Genomic DNA, 18,143 nt, shown 5'->3' with positions numbered 1-18,143 from the left:
GAAAAAGGACAAACCATGTGGCCTCTGTTCTCTATTTTATATCCTCAAGGCTCCTATGTTTCATCAAGGAGGGGGGGAGGCATAGCTCAGTGGTTTGAGCATTGGCCTGCTAAACCCACAGTTGTGAGTTTAATCCTTGAGGGGGCCACTTAGGGATCTGGGGCAAAATCAGTAGTTGGTCCTGCTAGTGAAGGCAGGGGGCTGGACTTGATGACCCTGTGAGGTCCCTTCCAGTTCTAGGAGATAGGATATCTCCATTAATTTAATTTAAAGCATGAAGGTATTTAAGAAGCCAACTCAAATCATTCCTCCTTCATAAGCATTCAGGTCTTGAGCAGTGCAGGTAAACAACACACATTACAACAAAGCTTAAACTTGTTCTTCATAAGAATTTTAAAAACAACAGTAGCTGCCTATTTAATTTTAAAAACAGCAAAAAATATCCACCTCCCTTTCCATTTCTTTTAAGGAGTCATGAAGTTTAAATCTCCTCAGTGTGACAAATACACTTGCTTTGATCTGCTTAGCTCTTGGAAGTCCAGGGGCTACAGACTGCTGGCCCCATGCTGTCCAGGGTTCCCAGGGACAGCTCTGTCCACCATTAGGGAATTTTTTTCCAAGAACCCCCTGTAACATTTCACAAACCCCCAGGGGTTCACAAACCCAGTTTGGGAACCACTGATCTAGTCTGACCTCCTGCACAATGCAGGCCACAGAATCTCACCCACCCACTCCTGTAACAAACCCCTAACCTATGTCTGAGTTATTGAAGTCCTCAAATTGTGGTTTAAAGACCTCAAGGTGCAGAGAATCCTCCAGCAAGTGACCCATGCCCCACGCTGCAGAGGAAAGCAAAAAATCTCCAGGGCCTCTGCCAATCTTCCCTGGAGGAAAATTACTTCCCGACCCCAAATATGATGGAACAATTTACAAGACCCCTAATTTTTGGCTAGCCACTCAGATTAAAAGAGGTAACGCTGTCAAATAAAAGTGTCTGCCAACTTTTCTAGGAAGAAATGTCAATTGTCCTCCACAATTCCTTTTTCAATGTGTGTTATATTGAATTAATTATTTATATTACAGTTCTTGGGCAAATTCTTGGTCCTGTGGGTACAGCCATTGAAATCAGTAGGCCAGATTCTGCTCTCGGTTACACCAGTGTAAATCTGAAATAACTCTACAGACATCACTGACTTCATTCTGGATTTACACTGGGGTAAAGGAGAGTAGAATTTGACCCAGTGGGAATATTTGTGTGAGTACAACTTGGTCTCATATAGATTCATAGATTGTAGGGCTGGAAGGGACCTCGAGAGGTCATCGAGTCCAGTCCCCTGCCCTCATGGGAGGACCAAATACTGTCTAGACCATCCCTGATAGACATTTATCTAACCTACTCTTAAATATCTCCAGAGATGGAGATTCCACAACCTCCCTAGGCAGTTTCAGTGTTTCCAGTGTTTAACCACCCTGACAATTAGGAAGTTTTTCCTAATGTCCAACCTTGCTGCAGTTTAAGCCCATTGCTTCTTGTTCTATCCTTAGAGGCTAAGATGAACAAGTTTTCTCCCTCCTCCTTATGACACTCTTTTAGACACCTGAAAACTGCTATCATGTCCCCTCTCAGTCTTCTCTTTTCCAAACTAAACAAACCCAATTATTTCAGCCTTCCTTCATAGGTCATGTTCTCTAGACCTTTAATCATTCTTGTTGCTTTTCTCTGGACCCTCTCCAATTTCTCCACATCTTTCTTGAAATGCAGTGCCCAGAACTGGACACAATATTCCAGTTGAGGCCTAACCAGCACAGAGTAGAGCGGAAGAATGACTTCTCGTGTCTTGCTCACAACACACCTGTTAATGCATCCCAGAATCATGTTTGCTTTTTTTGCAACAGCATCACACTGTTGACTCATATTTAGCTTGTGGTCCACTATAACCCCTAGATTCCTTTCTGCCATTCTCCCTCCTAGACAGTCTCTTCCCATTCTGTATGTGTGAAATTGATTGTTCTTTCCTAAGTGGAGCACTTTGCATTTGTCTTTATTAAACTTCATCCTGTTTACCTCAGACCATTTCTCCAATTTGTCCAGATCATTTTGAATTATGACTCTATCCTCCAAAGCAGTTGCAATCCCTCCCAGTTTGGTATCATCTGCAAACTTAATAAGCATACTTTCTATGCCAATATCTAAGTCGTTGATGAAGATACTGAACAGAGCTGGTCCCAAAACAGACCCCTGCGGAACCCCACTTGTTATACCTTTCCAGCAGGATTGGAACCATTAATAACTACTCTCTGAGTTTAGCATTTGTCTTTGGCCCAGTTGCCATGGAAGGAAAAGAGCCAGTTAATGTTGTAGATCTAAAAATTTAGTTGTATTCACATTTTTATCTTTTAATGTGAATGAAAATAGAAATTGTGTACATTTTTTCCTCAGATTGAAGGTGCCTTTGTTCAGGGGGTTGGACTTTATACAATGGAAGAAATAAAGTTCTCCCCAGAAGGAGAGCAGTACACTCTGGGTCCAGATACGTATAAAATCCCTGCTGTCTGTGACATACCTGAACAGTTCAGGGTTTACTTGCTGCCAAACTCCCGAAACCCAATTGCCATCTACTCCTCCAAGGTAAACAAGCCAACTGTGCTGTATAAAGTCATAGCAAGTCCTGCATGTTACCAAAGTGCATGTGTGGTATTTTAAAAGTGCTTTCCAGCTGTTGCGATATTACAGGTTTCAGAGATGTTCCCTATACTTAAAATGGGGAACATCACAGGCACTAGTAATACCTTTAGAACCAGAAGGACCTTTATAAGTTCACCTGCTGTGAGAAAAAGGGTAATTTTCATGCATTAATTTATTTTGATTTTTTTTGTCTTTCTTCTTATTATGTATTTGTAAAATTATGGTAGTACTTAGAAAACCTCATCTGAGATTGAAACTCGAGTGTGCCAGATGCTGTACATACACATAGTAAGAGACAGAGCCTGCCCTGAAGAGCTTACAGTAAACACAGGGTGGTAGAAAGGAAGAATTATCTCCATTTTACTGATGGGGAAGTGAGGCAAAGAGAGATTAAGAGGCTTGCCCAGTGTCTCACAGGAAAACAGAATACAGATCTTCCATTGTCTTATCCACAAGGAACTTCCTTCATATCCTTTCCATCTTGTGCTGTAAGGATAAATTCACCCCTGTGTAGAGCCAACCCAAGGCTTATGCACCAATTACATCCTCAGAATAGAGTTTAAGTAGGCCTTGTGCTGGTAAGAGATGCAGATGTCCAGTGCCCTAGCCTAGTATCTTGAGGAACTGCATCTGAGACATGGGAATTTCCAGGGGAAAGTTCACTTTGGATGCCTACTAGGGATAAATATCTTTAATAGCTTAGAGCAAATAGACATTTTCTAGTGGAGATGATGCTAGAGACAGAAACCATCACAGTTCTTTGGAGAGATTAAACAATGCAAACTTTATCCATTCAGGAACTGGAATAGAGAAAGGAAGGCTGCCTAGTTCTGTTTCATCATATACAATGAAATCCACTTATAAGGGATTTGGATAGATTGGAGGTGTATTTATACTGAAAGTTCTGAATTGTTTCATTGCTTTGCAGTGTAACAGATGCAATCCAAGTCAGAGCGAACCTTTGCTTAGAGTGGAGATGTGCTATGAATTTTTAAAAAATTATGAACCAAATCTTTGTCCTCAACTCTTCTGTGTCTTGGAGCACTCAGAGCCCTGAGGAGATTTATTGTGTCCAGCTGTGTTGATATAAAACTTAGTGTCTGAGCCAGCTCTTCAGCAGGCCTAGCTCCATTGACATGAATCGGCCAGATCTTCAGCTTGTGTAAATCGATGTAGTTTCAATGGAGCTATCTCAATTTGTACCAGCTAAGGATCTGGGCCCCTGTTGTCAATCAGTTTCTAAAGCAAACCTATGTGTCTGCCTTTGTTCTCTGCCAGGGGATCGGCGAGGCAGGGCTGTTCCTGGGATGTTCTGTGTTCTTTGCTATCTGGGATGCAGTGGCTGCTGTGCGGAAGGAAAGAGGATTAACTGGGACCTTCACCCTGAACAGCCCCCTGACGGTTGAGCGGATTCGAATGGCCTGTGCCGATAACTTTACTGAGATGGTAATGGGTTTTTTAATTAATTCTTTGGAAACATTGCTGGGTTAGCCTCCTCCTCTTCCTTACTTCATGTCTTGATTTTGAATTATTCTGTATTCACACAAATTCGTCATTGAGCTGCATCTTTTTTACATACGGCATTACACTCACTGGTGCCTGCGTTTTATTTAGTTTACTATACTTTGTTCTATTTTTTTTTTTGCCAGTGCAGGATATACTGACAGCTAGAGATGAGAAATCATAAACTGGGGGGTTGGCTGAATCAGGCTCTGAACCTACCAATCTGTTCAATTTCTTCACTGATAATGACTTGAATTTATATAGCACCTTCCCTCCAGAAGAACCCAAAAGTACTTTACAAATTATGGGCTGACTTTGGGTATGTTTATACTATGAGATTATTCCGATTTTACAGAAACCGTTTTTTTAAAACAGATTGTATAAAGTCGAGTGCACGCGGCCACACTAAGCACATTAATTTGGCAGTGTGTGTGTCCATGTACCGAGCTTAGCGTCGATTTCCGGAGCATTGCACAGTGGGTAGCTATCCCGTAGCTATCCCATAGTTCCCGCAGTCTCCCCCGCCCATTGGAATTCTGGGTTGAGATCCCAATGCATGATGGGGCCAAAACAGTGTCGCGGGTGATTCTGGGTAAATGTCGTCACTCAATCCTTCCTCCGTGAAAGCAACGGCAGACAATCATTTCATGCATCCGTATGTGTACTGGATGCTGCTGATAGACACGGTACTGCAGTGCTACACAGTGCTACACAGCAGCATTCATTTGCCTTTGCAAGGTAGCAGAGACAATTACCATCCCTATTGCACCGTCTGCCATTGTAAATTGGCGATGAGATGGTGGTTATCAGTCATTTTGCATCGTTTGCAATTGGAAATTGGCGATGACGGTTATCAATCCTTTTGTACCGTCTGCTGCTGTCATGGGTGCTCCCGGCTGGCCTCGCTGAGGTCAGCCGGGGGCGCATGGACAAAAATGGGAATGACTCCCCGGGTCATTCCCTTCTTTATGTTTTGTCTAAAAATAGAGTCAGTCCTGCCTAGAATATGGGGCAATTGTACTAGAGAACCAGAGAGCACAGCTGCTCCGGGTCAGAGCCCCAGAGATCCCACAGAAATGCTGAGCTGCATGGCATTCTAGGGGGTGCCCCTGCAACAACCCCACCTGTTGCTTCCCTCCTCCCCAACCCTCCTGGGCTACATGGCAGTGTCCCCCCATTTGTGTGATGAAGTAATAAAGAATGCAGGAATAAGAAACACTGACTTTTAGTGAGATAAAATGAGGGGGAGGCAGCCTCCAGCTGCTATTATAGTCCAGGCAGGACATTAAAGGGTGGGGGGAGAGGAGCACAGCCTCCCGCTGCTATGATAGTCCAGAGAGTACAGAATCTTTTCTTTAGACATGAAAGGGGAGGGGGGCTGATGGAGCTCAGCCTCCAGCTGCTATGATGAGGACGGTTACCAAGCATTTTGTACCGTCTGTCGGGAATGACCGGGAGTCATTCCCATTTTTACCCAGGCGCCCCCGGCCAACCTCACCAAGGCCAGCCAGGAGCACTCACAGGCTGATGATGACGATGGATACCAGTCATTTTGCACCGTCTGCCACCGGGAAGGGGATGCTGGTGTTCAGCGCTGCAGCACCCCGTCTACCAGCAGCATGCAGTAGACATAGGGTGACATTGAAAAAAGGCGAGAAACTATTTTTTCCCTTTTCTTTCGGGGTGGGGGAAGGGTGTAAATTGACGACATATACCCTGAAACACCCAGGAAAATGTTTTTGACCCTTCAGGCACTGGGAGCTCAGCCAAGAATGCAAATGCTTTTCAGAGACTGCGGGGACTGTGGGATAGCTGGAGTCCTCAGTACCCCCTCCCTCCCTCCATGAGCGTCCATTTGATTCTTTGGCTTTCCGTTACGCTTGTCACGCAGCACTGTGCTGAGTCCCTGCTGTGGCCTCTGTCTATCATAGCCTGGAGATTTTTTCAAATGCTTTGTCATTTCGTCTTCTGTAACGGAGCTCAGATAGAACAGATTTGTCTCCCCATACAGCGATCAGATCCAGTATCTCCCGTACGGTCCATGCTGGAGCTCTTTTTGGATTTGGGACTGCATCGCCACCCGTGCTGATCAGAGCTCCACGCTGGGCAAACAGGAAATGAAATTCAAAAGTTAGTGGGGCTTTTCCTGTCTACCTGGCCAGTGCATCCGAGTTCAGATTGCTTTCCAGAGCGGTCACAATGGTGCACTGTGGGATACCGCCCGGAGGCCAATACCGTGGAATTGCGGCCACACTAACCCTAATCCGACATGGCAATACCGATTTCAGCGCTACTCCCCTCGTTGGGGAGGAGTACAGAAATCGGTTTAAAGAGCCCTTTATATCGATATAAAGGGCTTTGTTGTGTGGACGGGTGCAGGGTTAATTCGGTTTAACACTGCTAAATTCGGTTTAACACTGCTAAATTCGGTTTAAATGTGTAGTGTAGACCAGGAAGTCCCTTGTGTCATTTCATTTATTTCTGTAGCATTACACCAGTAATGAATTTGTTCCCATACAAGTATCTATATTTACAGTGGCTTCCAAATAATATCTGGATGGCCCTTAAGGTGTTGGCTTTAAACTGTAAAGCTCTAGGGCCTGGTTCTCTCAGATCATCTCATTCTCTGGCCTTTTTTATCACTGGTGGTTATCGCATCCTGGGTTGTATGAGAGACTAGAAGCAGAGTTTCTTTGGTGAGGGTCCTCAACTGTAAAATTCATTCCTCACTTTGATTCACCAGAGCCTAGATCATGTTATATGTCTCCTTTGTTCTCCCAAGCTTTCTATGTGGGGTGGAAGGGAACTGAAGGATGTATTCTGTCACAGTGGGACAGCATTAATTTCTGTGGCTTTGCTGGAGGATTCTGTGGCTTTGCTGGACTCAACAATGCCCCCACTCCTTGCCCTCCTATTCCATTCCCAAACCCAAAGAGTGCAAAATTCCCAGGGTTCACACAGAAAGGCTTCTGTAGGGTTGGAGGGAGAGGTGCATGAGGCCACGTTGTGCCCCCACCTGACAGATTTGGGCCATTTTTGCAGGTTTTTCTGCTGCATTAATCGCCCTCTGTGCTCTAAACATAGAGGGATGACCTGGCCCTGATACATCTGGCCTTGCTTGCCGAGAATCTGTGTCCATTTATAGCCTGCAGTAAAAGAAATGGAGTAAAGCATGGACACCAAACCACATAAATAGCAAAGGCTTAGCCACCATCGTAGCCAAAACCTGTATCCAAACAGTAAAGCAAATCTTTAAATTAATCACCCTTTCTTGGGATGGGAAAACAGGCTCCGTTTTATTGCTTGGGAGCCATCAAAGCAGGCTATGATAAGCGCCTTTATTTAAAGCTTTCCCTTTAAATCAGGGTCTTGTGGAGTATGTGTTTGCAGCCATAACTTGTCAGTGTCAACTGAGGAGTCTCTCTCTGCCTGCTTAGGTAAACACACCACAGCATGTTCTGAACCAAGCTGGTTTTGGTGGCACTATAACCAGGGCCGGCTCCAGACCCCAGCGCGCCAAGCGCGCGCTTGGGGCGGCATTTTGCTGGCAGGGCGGCAGGCGGCTCTGGCGGACCTTCCGCAGTCATGCCTGCGGGAGGTCCACCGGAGCCGCGGAACCAGCGAACCTCCCACAGACACGACTGTGGAGGGTTCGCTGGTCCCGCGGCTCCGGTCGACCTCCCGCAGGCATGATTGCGGAAGGTCCGCCGGAGCTGCCTGCCGCCCTCCCAGCGCACCCTCCGCAGGCGCGTCTGCAAAAGGTCCCCCGGAGCCGCGGGACCGGCAGCGAGCCCCCTGCGGCATGCCGCCCTGCTTGGGGCAGCCAAATTCCTAGAGCCGCCCCTGACTATAACACAGTAGAGAAAACTATCCAGGCAATTCCCCAGCAGGCTTAAAGGGCAGATCAAACCAGATGCAGATGGAATCTGCTCACAACCTCTGCCCTATCCAATCTTGGTGTTAGAAAAAGGCAATGATGATGAGTGTACTGGTGAGCCACAGAGCGAGGGCCGTTGTGAAACACCGGGAACACATTGCCAGCACAGCTGCTGAGCACAGGGCCATGCAGAAATTCTGCTTGGCCATTCTGTGGATGATAGCATAACCTGACCCTTTTTGCTTCCAACTTTCAAACCCTTGGAAAAACACACACCAGTTTCACTACTGTGCTTCCAGGGGAAAAGAGGGGGATAGGGACCTACACAAGGGCATGTAGCATGATGAAACAAGCAGCCATGCCCTCTTCACTCAGGGTGAACTACAGTAGGCATGGAGAAACAGTCCAAAGCCCTCTGTGCCGCTGAAGCTCCCAGCTGGGGGCAGGAGGCTGGTCAAAAATGTCAGTATGAAGAAGCTGCTGTGGGCAGGCAGACACAGTGAATCCAGTGGCCCAGACTGTTTGATCCAGGGGCACAGAGGGGCAGCATCTGAAAATAACAGTCCTGGAGGGGCATCCTTGCAATGCCTTTGGCTGCCTGCAAGTTGGGGGAATTAATTCCATCTCCACCTCTGCTTATTTCCCTGCACACTGTTAAATGTAAGCCATACTTATAGGATGGTGGATTCTATCCTAGAAAGCAGTGACTGAGAAATATTTGGGAGACGTGGTGGATAATCAGATGAACATCAGCTCCCAGTGCAACCCTCTGACCAAAAGGGCTAATGCAATTCTTGAATGGACAAATTGGGGAATGTCGAGTAGGGGCAGAGAGGTTATTATACCTCTGTATTTGGCACTGGTGCAACCACTGCTGGAATACTGTGTCCAGTTCTGGTGCCCACAATTCAAGAAGGATGTTGATAAATTGGAGAGGGTTCAGAGAAGAGCCACAAGAATGATTAAAGGATAAGAAAACATGACTTAGGGATAGACTCAAGGAACTCAATCTACTTAGCTTGACAAAGAGATGGTTAAGGAGTGACTTGATTACAGACTGTCAATACCTACATGGGGAACAAATATTTGATACTGGGCTTTTCAGTCTAGCAGAGAAAAGTATAACACGATGCAATGGCTGGTAGATGAAGCTAGACAAATTCAAACTGGAAATAAGGTATACAGTTTTAACAGTGCGAGCAATTAACCATTGCAACAATTTACCAAGGATCATGGTAGATTCTCTATCACTGCGTATTTTTAAATCAAGATTGAATGTTTTTCCAAAAGATGTTCCATGAATTATTTTGGGGGAGCTCTATGGCTATATAGGAGATCAGACTAGATGATCACAGTGGTCTCTTCTGGCCTTGGAATCTATGAATTACTTAGGTTATTATTATTACTTATACTACAATGATGCCTAGAGGCTAGAGGCTGTGACAATTCTTGTTACCCCCGTGCCTCCAACGTAGGTGAGACTTGCTTGTGCACAGCTGGGTGTCAGCTCCCTGACAGCACTAGCCTGTTAGTCACCCAAACGCTCTCCTCTGGACTATTACAACCTTTGCTTTGCTTTGCAGGTTAACAATAGGTGTACCCAAATCCCCAAGCTCCTTTGAAGTGTTTCCTTGTAGTGTCTAGACTCTTCTCCACTGAACACCCAGAGAAATACCCGGGCTGCTGGCCACAGAGGAACAGTGTACGCACCAGCTTGAATGACTCAGCTCAGGATCACAGCATTTAGATGTATTGGTAGTGAAAACAAGGATAAGTTTATTACCAGAGATTCAAGAGACAGTGAGTAAGGATAATGGAAACAAAAGATTACATATAAAGCACAATCATAACATGCTTTCTAGAGACTAAACTTAACTATTAGGTTAATCTCCTGTCCAATGAAGTTTAGCTCACTCAAAGCCTTGTGCACTGTCCTCCACCAAGACTAGTTGTGATGCAGTTTTCATGAAAGTAAATCCACTGCCCGTTTACTTCCGAGGTGCAGGATGACGGGGTATCGTCTTTGTTTGAAGGCCAGAAGAAGGGGTTCAAGAAAGATTTATTTGAGAATGTGGTCCCCATCCAGGATGGATTGTAATTGTTTGACGATACCTTGTATGGATTCCATTATGGGGTAGTAGATGACAACTAGGGATGGACAGTCTTGGGAGGTTTTTTAGATACAGTTGCTGCACACAGTAATAACTAGGCAGTGTGAGAAAAATCCATTGACTTGGAAAATAAATGTCACTAAGGATAAGGACATTTTTACAGGCAAATTTTTGTTAATTTCTTTTACTTGCAGATATGCTCCCTGCAAAAATGTGAATGCAATTCTATATCTATATACCCTGATCCTATAAACTTCATGGCAGTGGAACTAAAGACCAGGAAGAGTCCTTGGTTCTTTTCTAGGAGGGCTTCTCACCCACCCTCCTGCCACACATCTCCAGTCCTTTCTCAGCCTCTTTACGGAAGTCTCAGTTCCCTGGTGTTAATAGGGTGTTTAGTAGTGTCCTTCAAGGCTGGCAGTCTGCCCAGGACACAGTATTAGCCTGATTAATTTAATTCCCATTTGCTAATGCCCAGACCTACTTCCTGCTGCCTCAAACTTACTTTCAGAAAAGATCTGCAAAAATTAAAATGGCACCAGCACTGCCATTGCAGTGGGGAGGGACTGAGTCACAAAGGAAAAGACAGGGTCATTGAAGGTTGACAGACCAGCCTTCTCCCTTGCTGTTTGTGCAGGAATTTCAGTCATGTCTACCGTTCAAGAGCAATCCCTTTACCACATGCAATTCAACTTGTTTTGGCCAGTGACACCAAGTCTGTGGGCCATATTTTCTCCTCTGAGATTTCCTTCTGATGGGGATAAAGCAGTGGAAATCCCACTCCTTTTGAAATCAGAGGCAAGGGACTTAAGGCAACACAAGATAATGTATCTCCTCCCATACCCATCTAAACCCCTGCATGAAAATTCAGCTTGGTTCATCTTATGTGGCTTCAGGGGGAAGCATGGGGGTGGGGGATGGGGGCGGGAAATGGTGTTGATGGGAGAAAGCTGATTTTTGTGGCCCCGTCATGTTGGGACCCTGCAGGGCTTTCCCCCAGTAAGTTATTGCTGGTGAACATTAACTCTCACTCCACACCTTCAGACTTTCCACATGGGAGGTTGGGGCTAAGCATAAAAAGGGAAACCAAGACAGAACAGTTCCCAGGGCAGCCATCAGACTAAACCATGGAAAGTCTAAGACTCTGCACTGATGCCCACCCCATCACTCTAAGAATTCCCTTAGATCTGTGCGATTCCCCTGCAGATGTCATGACCTCTGTGGTTTAATATAGCCATAGTTCCACAGACAACCAATCTCTACCCACCTCCCCGACCCCAGCCACATGATGTAGTGGAAACTCTGCTGCCAATTTTTCTATCTGACTTCGGCCCTTTGGCCTATAGGCTCATCCGTGAGCAGGCCTGAGCTGTCTGTGTTATCGGAGATTGATTTTCATTAACTATGGTTATAAATCTTCAACAAGCTACTTAAGGTCATGGTTGATTTTACAATCTATTATAATCAAGGTGTGAAAGTATGGATTAGCCTGGACAGTGACATTTACATGGATAAAAAAAAAACATTTTGGGCCCACAGATTTTGAATTACAGTGAATTCTCTCTTGTTTAATAATGTCAAACTTAACAAAACTATGATTTATTCTTTTTTTTTCATTTTAGATTCCCAAAGATAAGCCTGGAACCTATAAACCTTGGGCCATTGACATAGCCTAATACTGTATTTTCCAAAGTATGAAATAATTATGTGACTGTTTCCATCACTGTTGGTTTAAAGCATTCCAAATGTAGTAATAAAATATTTGATTTAAAACCCACTCTCTCACACATTTGTGGACCAAGATATTATTAACTGCAGCTCCACTGTACTGATAGAAAGAAGATCTTTAATTTCAGAGAAACTGTGGATCAAATTCTGCTCTCTGTTACATCATTGTAAATCGGAGTAACCCCATGGCCTTCAAGGTAATAACACACTGGCGTAAGAGAAAGTAGAATTTACCCCCAAATTGCAAGCTATGCTTCTTTGTCACTTGCTGCATCCACTTTATGACACACTTACACTCACTGTTGTAATTATTAATTGAGTCGATTGCTGTAGCACCTAGGAATCCCAATCCCATTACACGCATGTACCAAAAAAATAAAGATATTCCTTTCCCCAGAGAGCTTCAGAGTCTAGGTCTCAGACATGATTCAACAGGTGAATGATACAGACACACGGCTGGGGAGAAGTGGAGTTGAGAGGGAAAAATCACAACAAAATGAACGGAGTTTATCATAAAAGAAAAGGTGTCAGCTCACCACTTGCCCAACCAGTGCCAGGTGGTAGTGATTTGTATGTAGGCATCATGATAGAGGTAGGTTCAAGGACGGGTTTTAAAGAAGATGAGGTGACAGCCTTATGAATTTTGAGGGGAATTTTTGTCAGAGAGGTGGGTTAAGGGGGCTCCCACCAATGCCTGAAAAGGTAGGAAGCCATTCAGTCTCATTGTTTCTCATCCTCCACAATGCCTTCCAGAGGAGAGGAAGGAAGCCCTCTGTAATATTACTAGGAAGTCATCAGATGATGCAATTACAGATAGTTTTACAAATTCTGTGTAATTGAATGTGTAAGTAGTTAGATCTTGGAGAAATGTTATATGTTTGTTTGGTTCATATTTAACACCCTTCAGACTTCACCTGTAGACTGAGTGCAAATGATTTTGTCACTGTGTCATTTAACCCTGAGATGCTGTCATCTGTAAGCAAAACTCCATCGTATATGGGTTTAGAACAGGGGAGGGCAAACTACGGCCTGCGGGCCGGATCCAGCCCATCGGGGCTTTCAATCCGGCCTGCGGGATTGCCAGCTCTGTGGCACAGCGGGGCTAAGGCAGGCTCCCTGCCTGCCCTGGTCCCGTGCTGCTCCCGGAAGCAGCTGGCACCACGTCCCTGCGGCCCCTGGGGAGGTGGGGGCAGAGGGCTCCATGCACTGCCCTCGCCTGCAGGCACCACCCCCCGCAGCTCCCATTGGCCGGGAATGGGGAACCACAGCCAATGGGAGCAGTGATGAGCTGCCAAAAAATTCCTCCTCACCCCACGAGGGGGTCGTGCCTGCCCCGGGACTCCTGCCCCATCCAACCCCCCACATGCTTTGACGCACACACCCCCCCGGATCCCTACCCCATCCATTCCCTCCTCTCAGTCCTGATGGCCCCCTGCCCTATCCAACCACCCCTTCTCTCTGTCCCCCACTGCCCCTGGAAGTGGAACCCCTGCCCCTGACTGGCCCCCACTGCCCCATCCAACCTCTGATCCTTCCTGACTGCCCCCCGGGACCCTTGCCCTCCTTCAATCCCCCTGTTCCCTGCCCTCTGACCGCCCTGACCCCTATCCACCCTCCCCAAACTCCCCGGCCCTCTTCCAACACCCTCTCCCTGCTCCCTTACCATGCTGGAGGCTGGGCCGGGGGTGCTGGACCAGGCTGGGGCTGACCCGGAGCCGCTTGGCAGGGACCAGGCCCGGGGGAGCCGCTTGGCCGGAGCCAGGCTTGGCAAGCTAAGATGGGGCGGGGGAGCGAGGAGGGCTCCAGGGAGGTGTGGCGCGGCCCAGCCCAGTCCTGTGCCAACCTAGCGCCCCGGGCCTGGTTGAGCAGCCCCGGCCCCGGCTCCGGCTGAGTGGCTCTGGCCCCGGCCCGAAGTCGCTCGGCCAGAACCCGGGCCAGGCCAGGCCAGGCCCAGGGCACTCGGCTGGAGCAGGACTGGGCCGGGGCCGCTTGCAGCCGGAACCGCTGGGCCGGGGCCGCTCGCGGCCAGAGCTGGAGGCGCTCACAGCTGGATCTGGGGCTGGGGGCGGCCGGGGCCGGGGGTGCTCGGGGCCGGAGCTGCTCGCGGCTGGAGCCGGAGGCGCTGGGCTGGGCCGGAGCCGGGGCACTCGGCCACTCCTGGGTCGGAGCTGGGGCGCTCAGCCGGAGCAGGACTGGGCTAGGCCGCACCACCCCTCCCTGGTCCCCTCCTGGCTTCCCCGCCCCAGCTTATCTTGCCAAGCTGCTTCTTGCTTCTGAGCCCTCCCCAGTCCCAGGCTTCCCGCGCTAACATCTGATTCCCGGGAAGCAGGGGAGTGGGGGGAGAAGGGAGGGGCAGAGCCTTCAGGGGAGGAGCCCAGGAAGCAGAGGTGAGCTGGGGCTGGGGGCAGGGCGGCCCTTTTAGAACCGGTTGTCCTGGAACAACCGGTTCTAAAAGGGTTTCTAAATTTAACAACCAGTTCCTGCGAACCGGTGAGAACCGGCTCCAGCTCACCACTGAATGGGAACCTTGGGAGTGAAACCCTCAGGCAAGGGCAGTGCGCGGTGGAGCCGCCTGCCCCACCCCACCCCCAAGAGCCACTGCCAGACATGCTGGCCACTTCTGGGAATGGCATGGGGCCAGGGCAGGCAGGGAGACTGCTTTAGCCCTGCTGCATGCCGCTGCCACCCCGGAGCCGCTCGAGGTAAGCGGCGCCAGGCCAGAGCCTGCACCCCGAGCCCCTCCTGCACCCCGCATCCCAACCCCCTGTCCTGAGCCCCCTAACTCCCTGCCCTGGGCCCTCTGCCATACCCCCTCTTGCACCCCAACCCCTGTCCTGAGCCCCCAACCCCCTGCCTTGAGCCTCCTGCCGCACCCCTCCTGCACCCCAACCCCTTGCCCTGAGCCCCTTCCTGCACACTGCACCCCCTCCCACACCCCACATCCCCTGCCACACTCCAACCCCCTGCCCCAGCCCTACATTCATGGCCCTGCATACAATTTCCTCACCCAGATGTGGCCCTCAGGCCAAAAAAGTTTGCCCACCCCTGGTTTAGAATATCCTCAGGTGCTAAACTTCCTGCCTGAACCACCAAGTTATTCTGGTTTTAACATATTATGTTAACTAACTGTGATATTACTAGGGTGACCAGACAGCAAGTGTGAAAAATTGGGACCAGGGGTGGGGGGTAACAGGAGCCTATTTAAGAAAAAAGACCCAAAAATCGGGACTGTCCCTATAAAATCGGGCCATCTTGTCACCCTAGATATTACACACACACACATCCACCTAACATGAAGTCTGAACCAGTTTGGCAGGGGTATGAGAACACAGTTAAGGTGCTTTGAGGTATGTTAATTCTGTTTTTTAGTACTTGCTTTGGCTTTTAAATGTACCATTACTTTAAATTTTCTGTTTGCAGCCCATGTTGGTCCCAGGATATTAGAGAGACAAGGTGGAAGAGGTAATATATTTTATTGGACCAGCTTTCTGTTGGTGAAAGAGACAAGTTTTTGAGCTACACACAAAGCTCTTCTTCAGGTCTGGGAAAGATGCTCCAAGAGTCACAGCTAAATATAATGTGGAACAGATTGTTTAACATAAGTAGTTATACATTATAAGAGACTATTCAAGGTGAAGTGGCTCATTAACATATCTGCAGTCATAGGACAAAAAAATGGGTGTTAGTGAGTTATAGATTACTTATTGTAATAAGCCATACATCCAGTGTCTTTATTAAGTCCATGATTTTTAGTATCGAGCACAGTTATGAATTTAAGCTCCCAGGCTCATCATTTGAAACTCTTGTTCGGGTTTCCTTTGAGGATGAAGACTGAGAGGTCAGATAGGGACTGAGTGCTTTGTGAAAAATGTTCACCCATGAGTGTTAGGGAGTTTTTATCTTTTATCATTTTTCTGTGTGCATTCATTTGAGAGTGTTGTTATTGTCTGGTTTCACATACACAGTTGATACTGGGGCATTTAGTGCACTGGATGATGTATTCCACATGTTGTGATAGGCACCTCTATGATCCATGGATCTTGAAAGGTTAGAGAGTTGTTTGAAGGCCAGAAGAGAAGCTTAGGAAAGATTTCTTTCAGAATGGGGTCCCCATCAAGTATGGGTTGTAATTGTTTAATGATATCCCATATGGGTTCCAGTGTCGGATTGTAGGTAACAACTACGGATATAAGGTCAGAGGCTTTCCTCCTCCCCATATTGAAGCACGTTCTTTCGGGGTATTCCATGATGTGATCTACTTCTCTGGTGGAGTGTCCTTGTTTGGTGAATGCAGTTTAAAGTGTGTCAAGATGTGTACTCTGGACCTTTTCCTTGGAGCATATTCTGTGGTATCTGAGTGCCTGGCTTAGATAACAGATTTCTTGGTGTGTTTTGGGTGGTTACTGTGAAATTAACTGTAGTGATCTGCAAGTTTCTTGTATATTTTTGTGTGTAGGGTTCCATTGTTGAAGCTGATTGTGATGTCCAGGAAGCGATGCTGGTGCAGGAGTGTTCTAGAGTTTAATGGATGGGTGGTGTTTATTGAAGTTGTGATGAAAATCTATGAGGTAGTTTAGGTCATTTGCCTAGAAGATGAAAACATCATTGATGTATCTCAGGTATATCATTGGTTTTGTGGTGTATTTGTCCAAAAATTCTTCCTCAAGGTGGCCCATGAAGAAGTTGACATACTAGGGAGCAATCCTATTACCCCTGTCTATTCCTGTCATAGGGCCAATAAAAGATATTACCTCCCGCTCCTTGCCTAATATCCTGGGACCAACATGGCTGCAACACTGCTAACTCAGATAGCACATTTATATGGGATGCAACCAAATCTGGGTCTAAAAATCAGTCTGCTCTAATAAGTCCCAGTACAGAAAAGCATCCCTATTTTGGAAAGCACATAAGCCCCATTTAAGTCAATGGTACTTAAGCACTTAAAGTTAATCATGTGCTGAAATGTTTTCCTGAATTGGGACTGAGACAGATATGCCTATTTCCTGCATATAGTTGGGAGACCTTATTGAATTAAGTTTAAGTATTTTTGCAATCCAGTGTACTAAACACAAAGTTTAGGTATTACTGTGGAGTGAGATTGCATGTAACCTCTCTAGGAGCAAACATGATGTGAGGCCTGGGAGTTCATAGGACTATACTGAGAATGTGTCTGAGAAGAATGGACTTTTGGGACAAGTGTAAAGTGGATTTTCTGGGGAAATACCTACGAAGAGGTTAATGCAAGTTCCCTGGTTATACAAAAAACTCAGCCTCTTGGAGCTACGTCCTGAGGAATGGATCACTGTATACTGATCAACTGTTCCCAGAGACTGGAGGTCAAAGGCCTTAGTTGTATAAATAAACAGGTGAACTACCTAGCCTGTGTTATGGTTCTGAATTATGTTATGAACTTGTAACCACAAGGAAAATCTAGTTGTGGGTTTTGAAGGACTGACACCTACCGGAGCCTGAGCTTGGAGTTGGGGGGTTACCTGTGGTAAGCTTTCTAGCTATGTGGGTAGGTTCTTTGTTTTAAAAATGTTTTTCTGTAATGCTTTCACGTTAAGAATAAATGTGCTTGCTTAGAAAGGACTGTGTGGTACCTTAAAACTGCAGGCAACACACTGGAGAGATAACAAAGTGCAGACACTAGCCTGGGAATACCAAACTGCAGGCAGGGATCTGTGCAGCCTTAATAATCCCTGGTCAGGAGCAAGTGAGATGTCGTTCTTCGCCAAAAAGAGATGATAGTTGGACCTCAGAATGTGAATACAGGTGCAGTTACCCTAAAACTGTGACAGGAACCATAAGGAGGAACAGCAGAAGGCAAATGTGTTACTGAGAACTTATCTGCACCCAAATGCTATTATTTATTAATACTGTAACCATGATAAAATAACAAATACGCCCTAGTTATTCACCCCTTTGGGCTTCAGAGGGCAGTCTATCTATGCCATGTCTGCCCTGCTTAGATTGTAAGTCCTTTTTGTATTTTGTACAACGCTAAAAAACGATACACAACGCTATCATATGTAAAATATGTTTTACATTTTTTAGGGGGAAAAATCCCTTCTCCCTCTGTAATTTTTTTAAAGCTGGGGAAAATTGAGAGCGTCCAACACACTGAACAGTTTATATTGCAACAAAGGGAAAAAAGGCTCATTTTGCCATCGTTATCTGGAGGCAGAATACGCATTAGCTCTCAGTGGTCAGATACTGACGGTGTCTATTGCCCAGT

At 46.6% G+C, this 18,143-nt stretch overlaps 1 protein-coding gene across 1 annotated transcript in view; it reads left to right on the top strand.

Moving 5' to 3' along the window:
• Positions 1-11,988, top strand: part of LOC120375097 (aldehyde oxidase 2-like) — a 94,284-nt gene extending 82,296 nt beyond the window's left edge. The window contains exons 33-35 of the mRNA XM_039495765.1: positions 2,441-2,629; positions 3,965-4,132; positions 11,800-11,988. Coding sequence (XP_039351699.1) covers positions 2,441-2,629; positions 3,965-4,132; positions 11,800-11,853 — 411 coding nt within the window. The 3' untranslated portion in view covers positions 11,854-11,988. The remainder of the gene's footprint in view (positions 1-2,440; positions 2,630-3,964; positions 4,133-11,799) is intronic.
• The last annotated feature ends 6,155 nt before the right edge of the window (positions 11,989-18,143 follow it).

Source organism: Mauremys reevesii, linkage group 11, assembly GCF_016161935.1.
Source record: "Mauremys reevesii isolate NIE-2019 linkage group 11, ASM1616193v1, whole genome shotgun sequence".
NCBI lineage: Eukaryota > Metazoa > Chordata > Testudines > Geoemydidae > Mauremys > Mauremys reevesii.
Note: the sequence above shows the minus strand (reverse complement) of the source record. Positions and strands in the feature narration are given on the sequence as shown.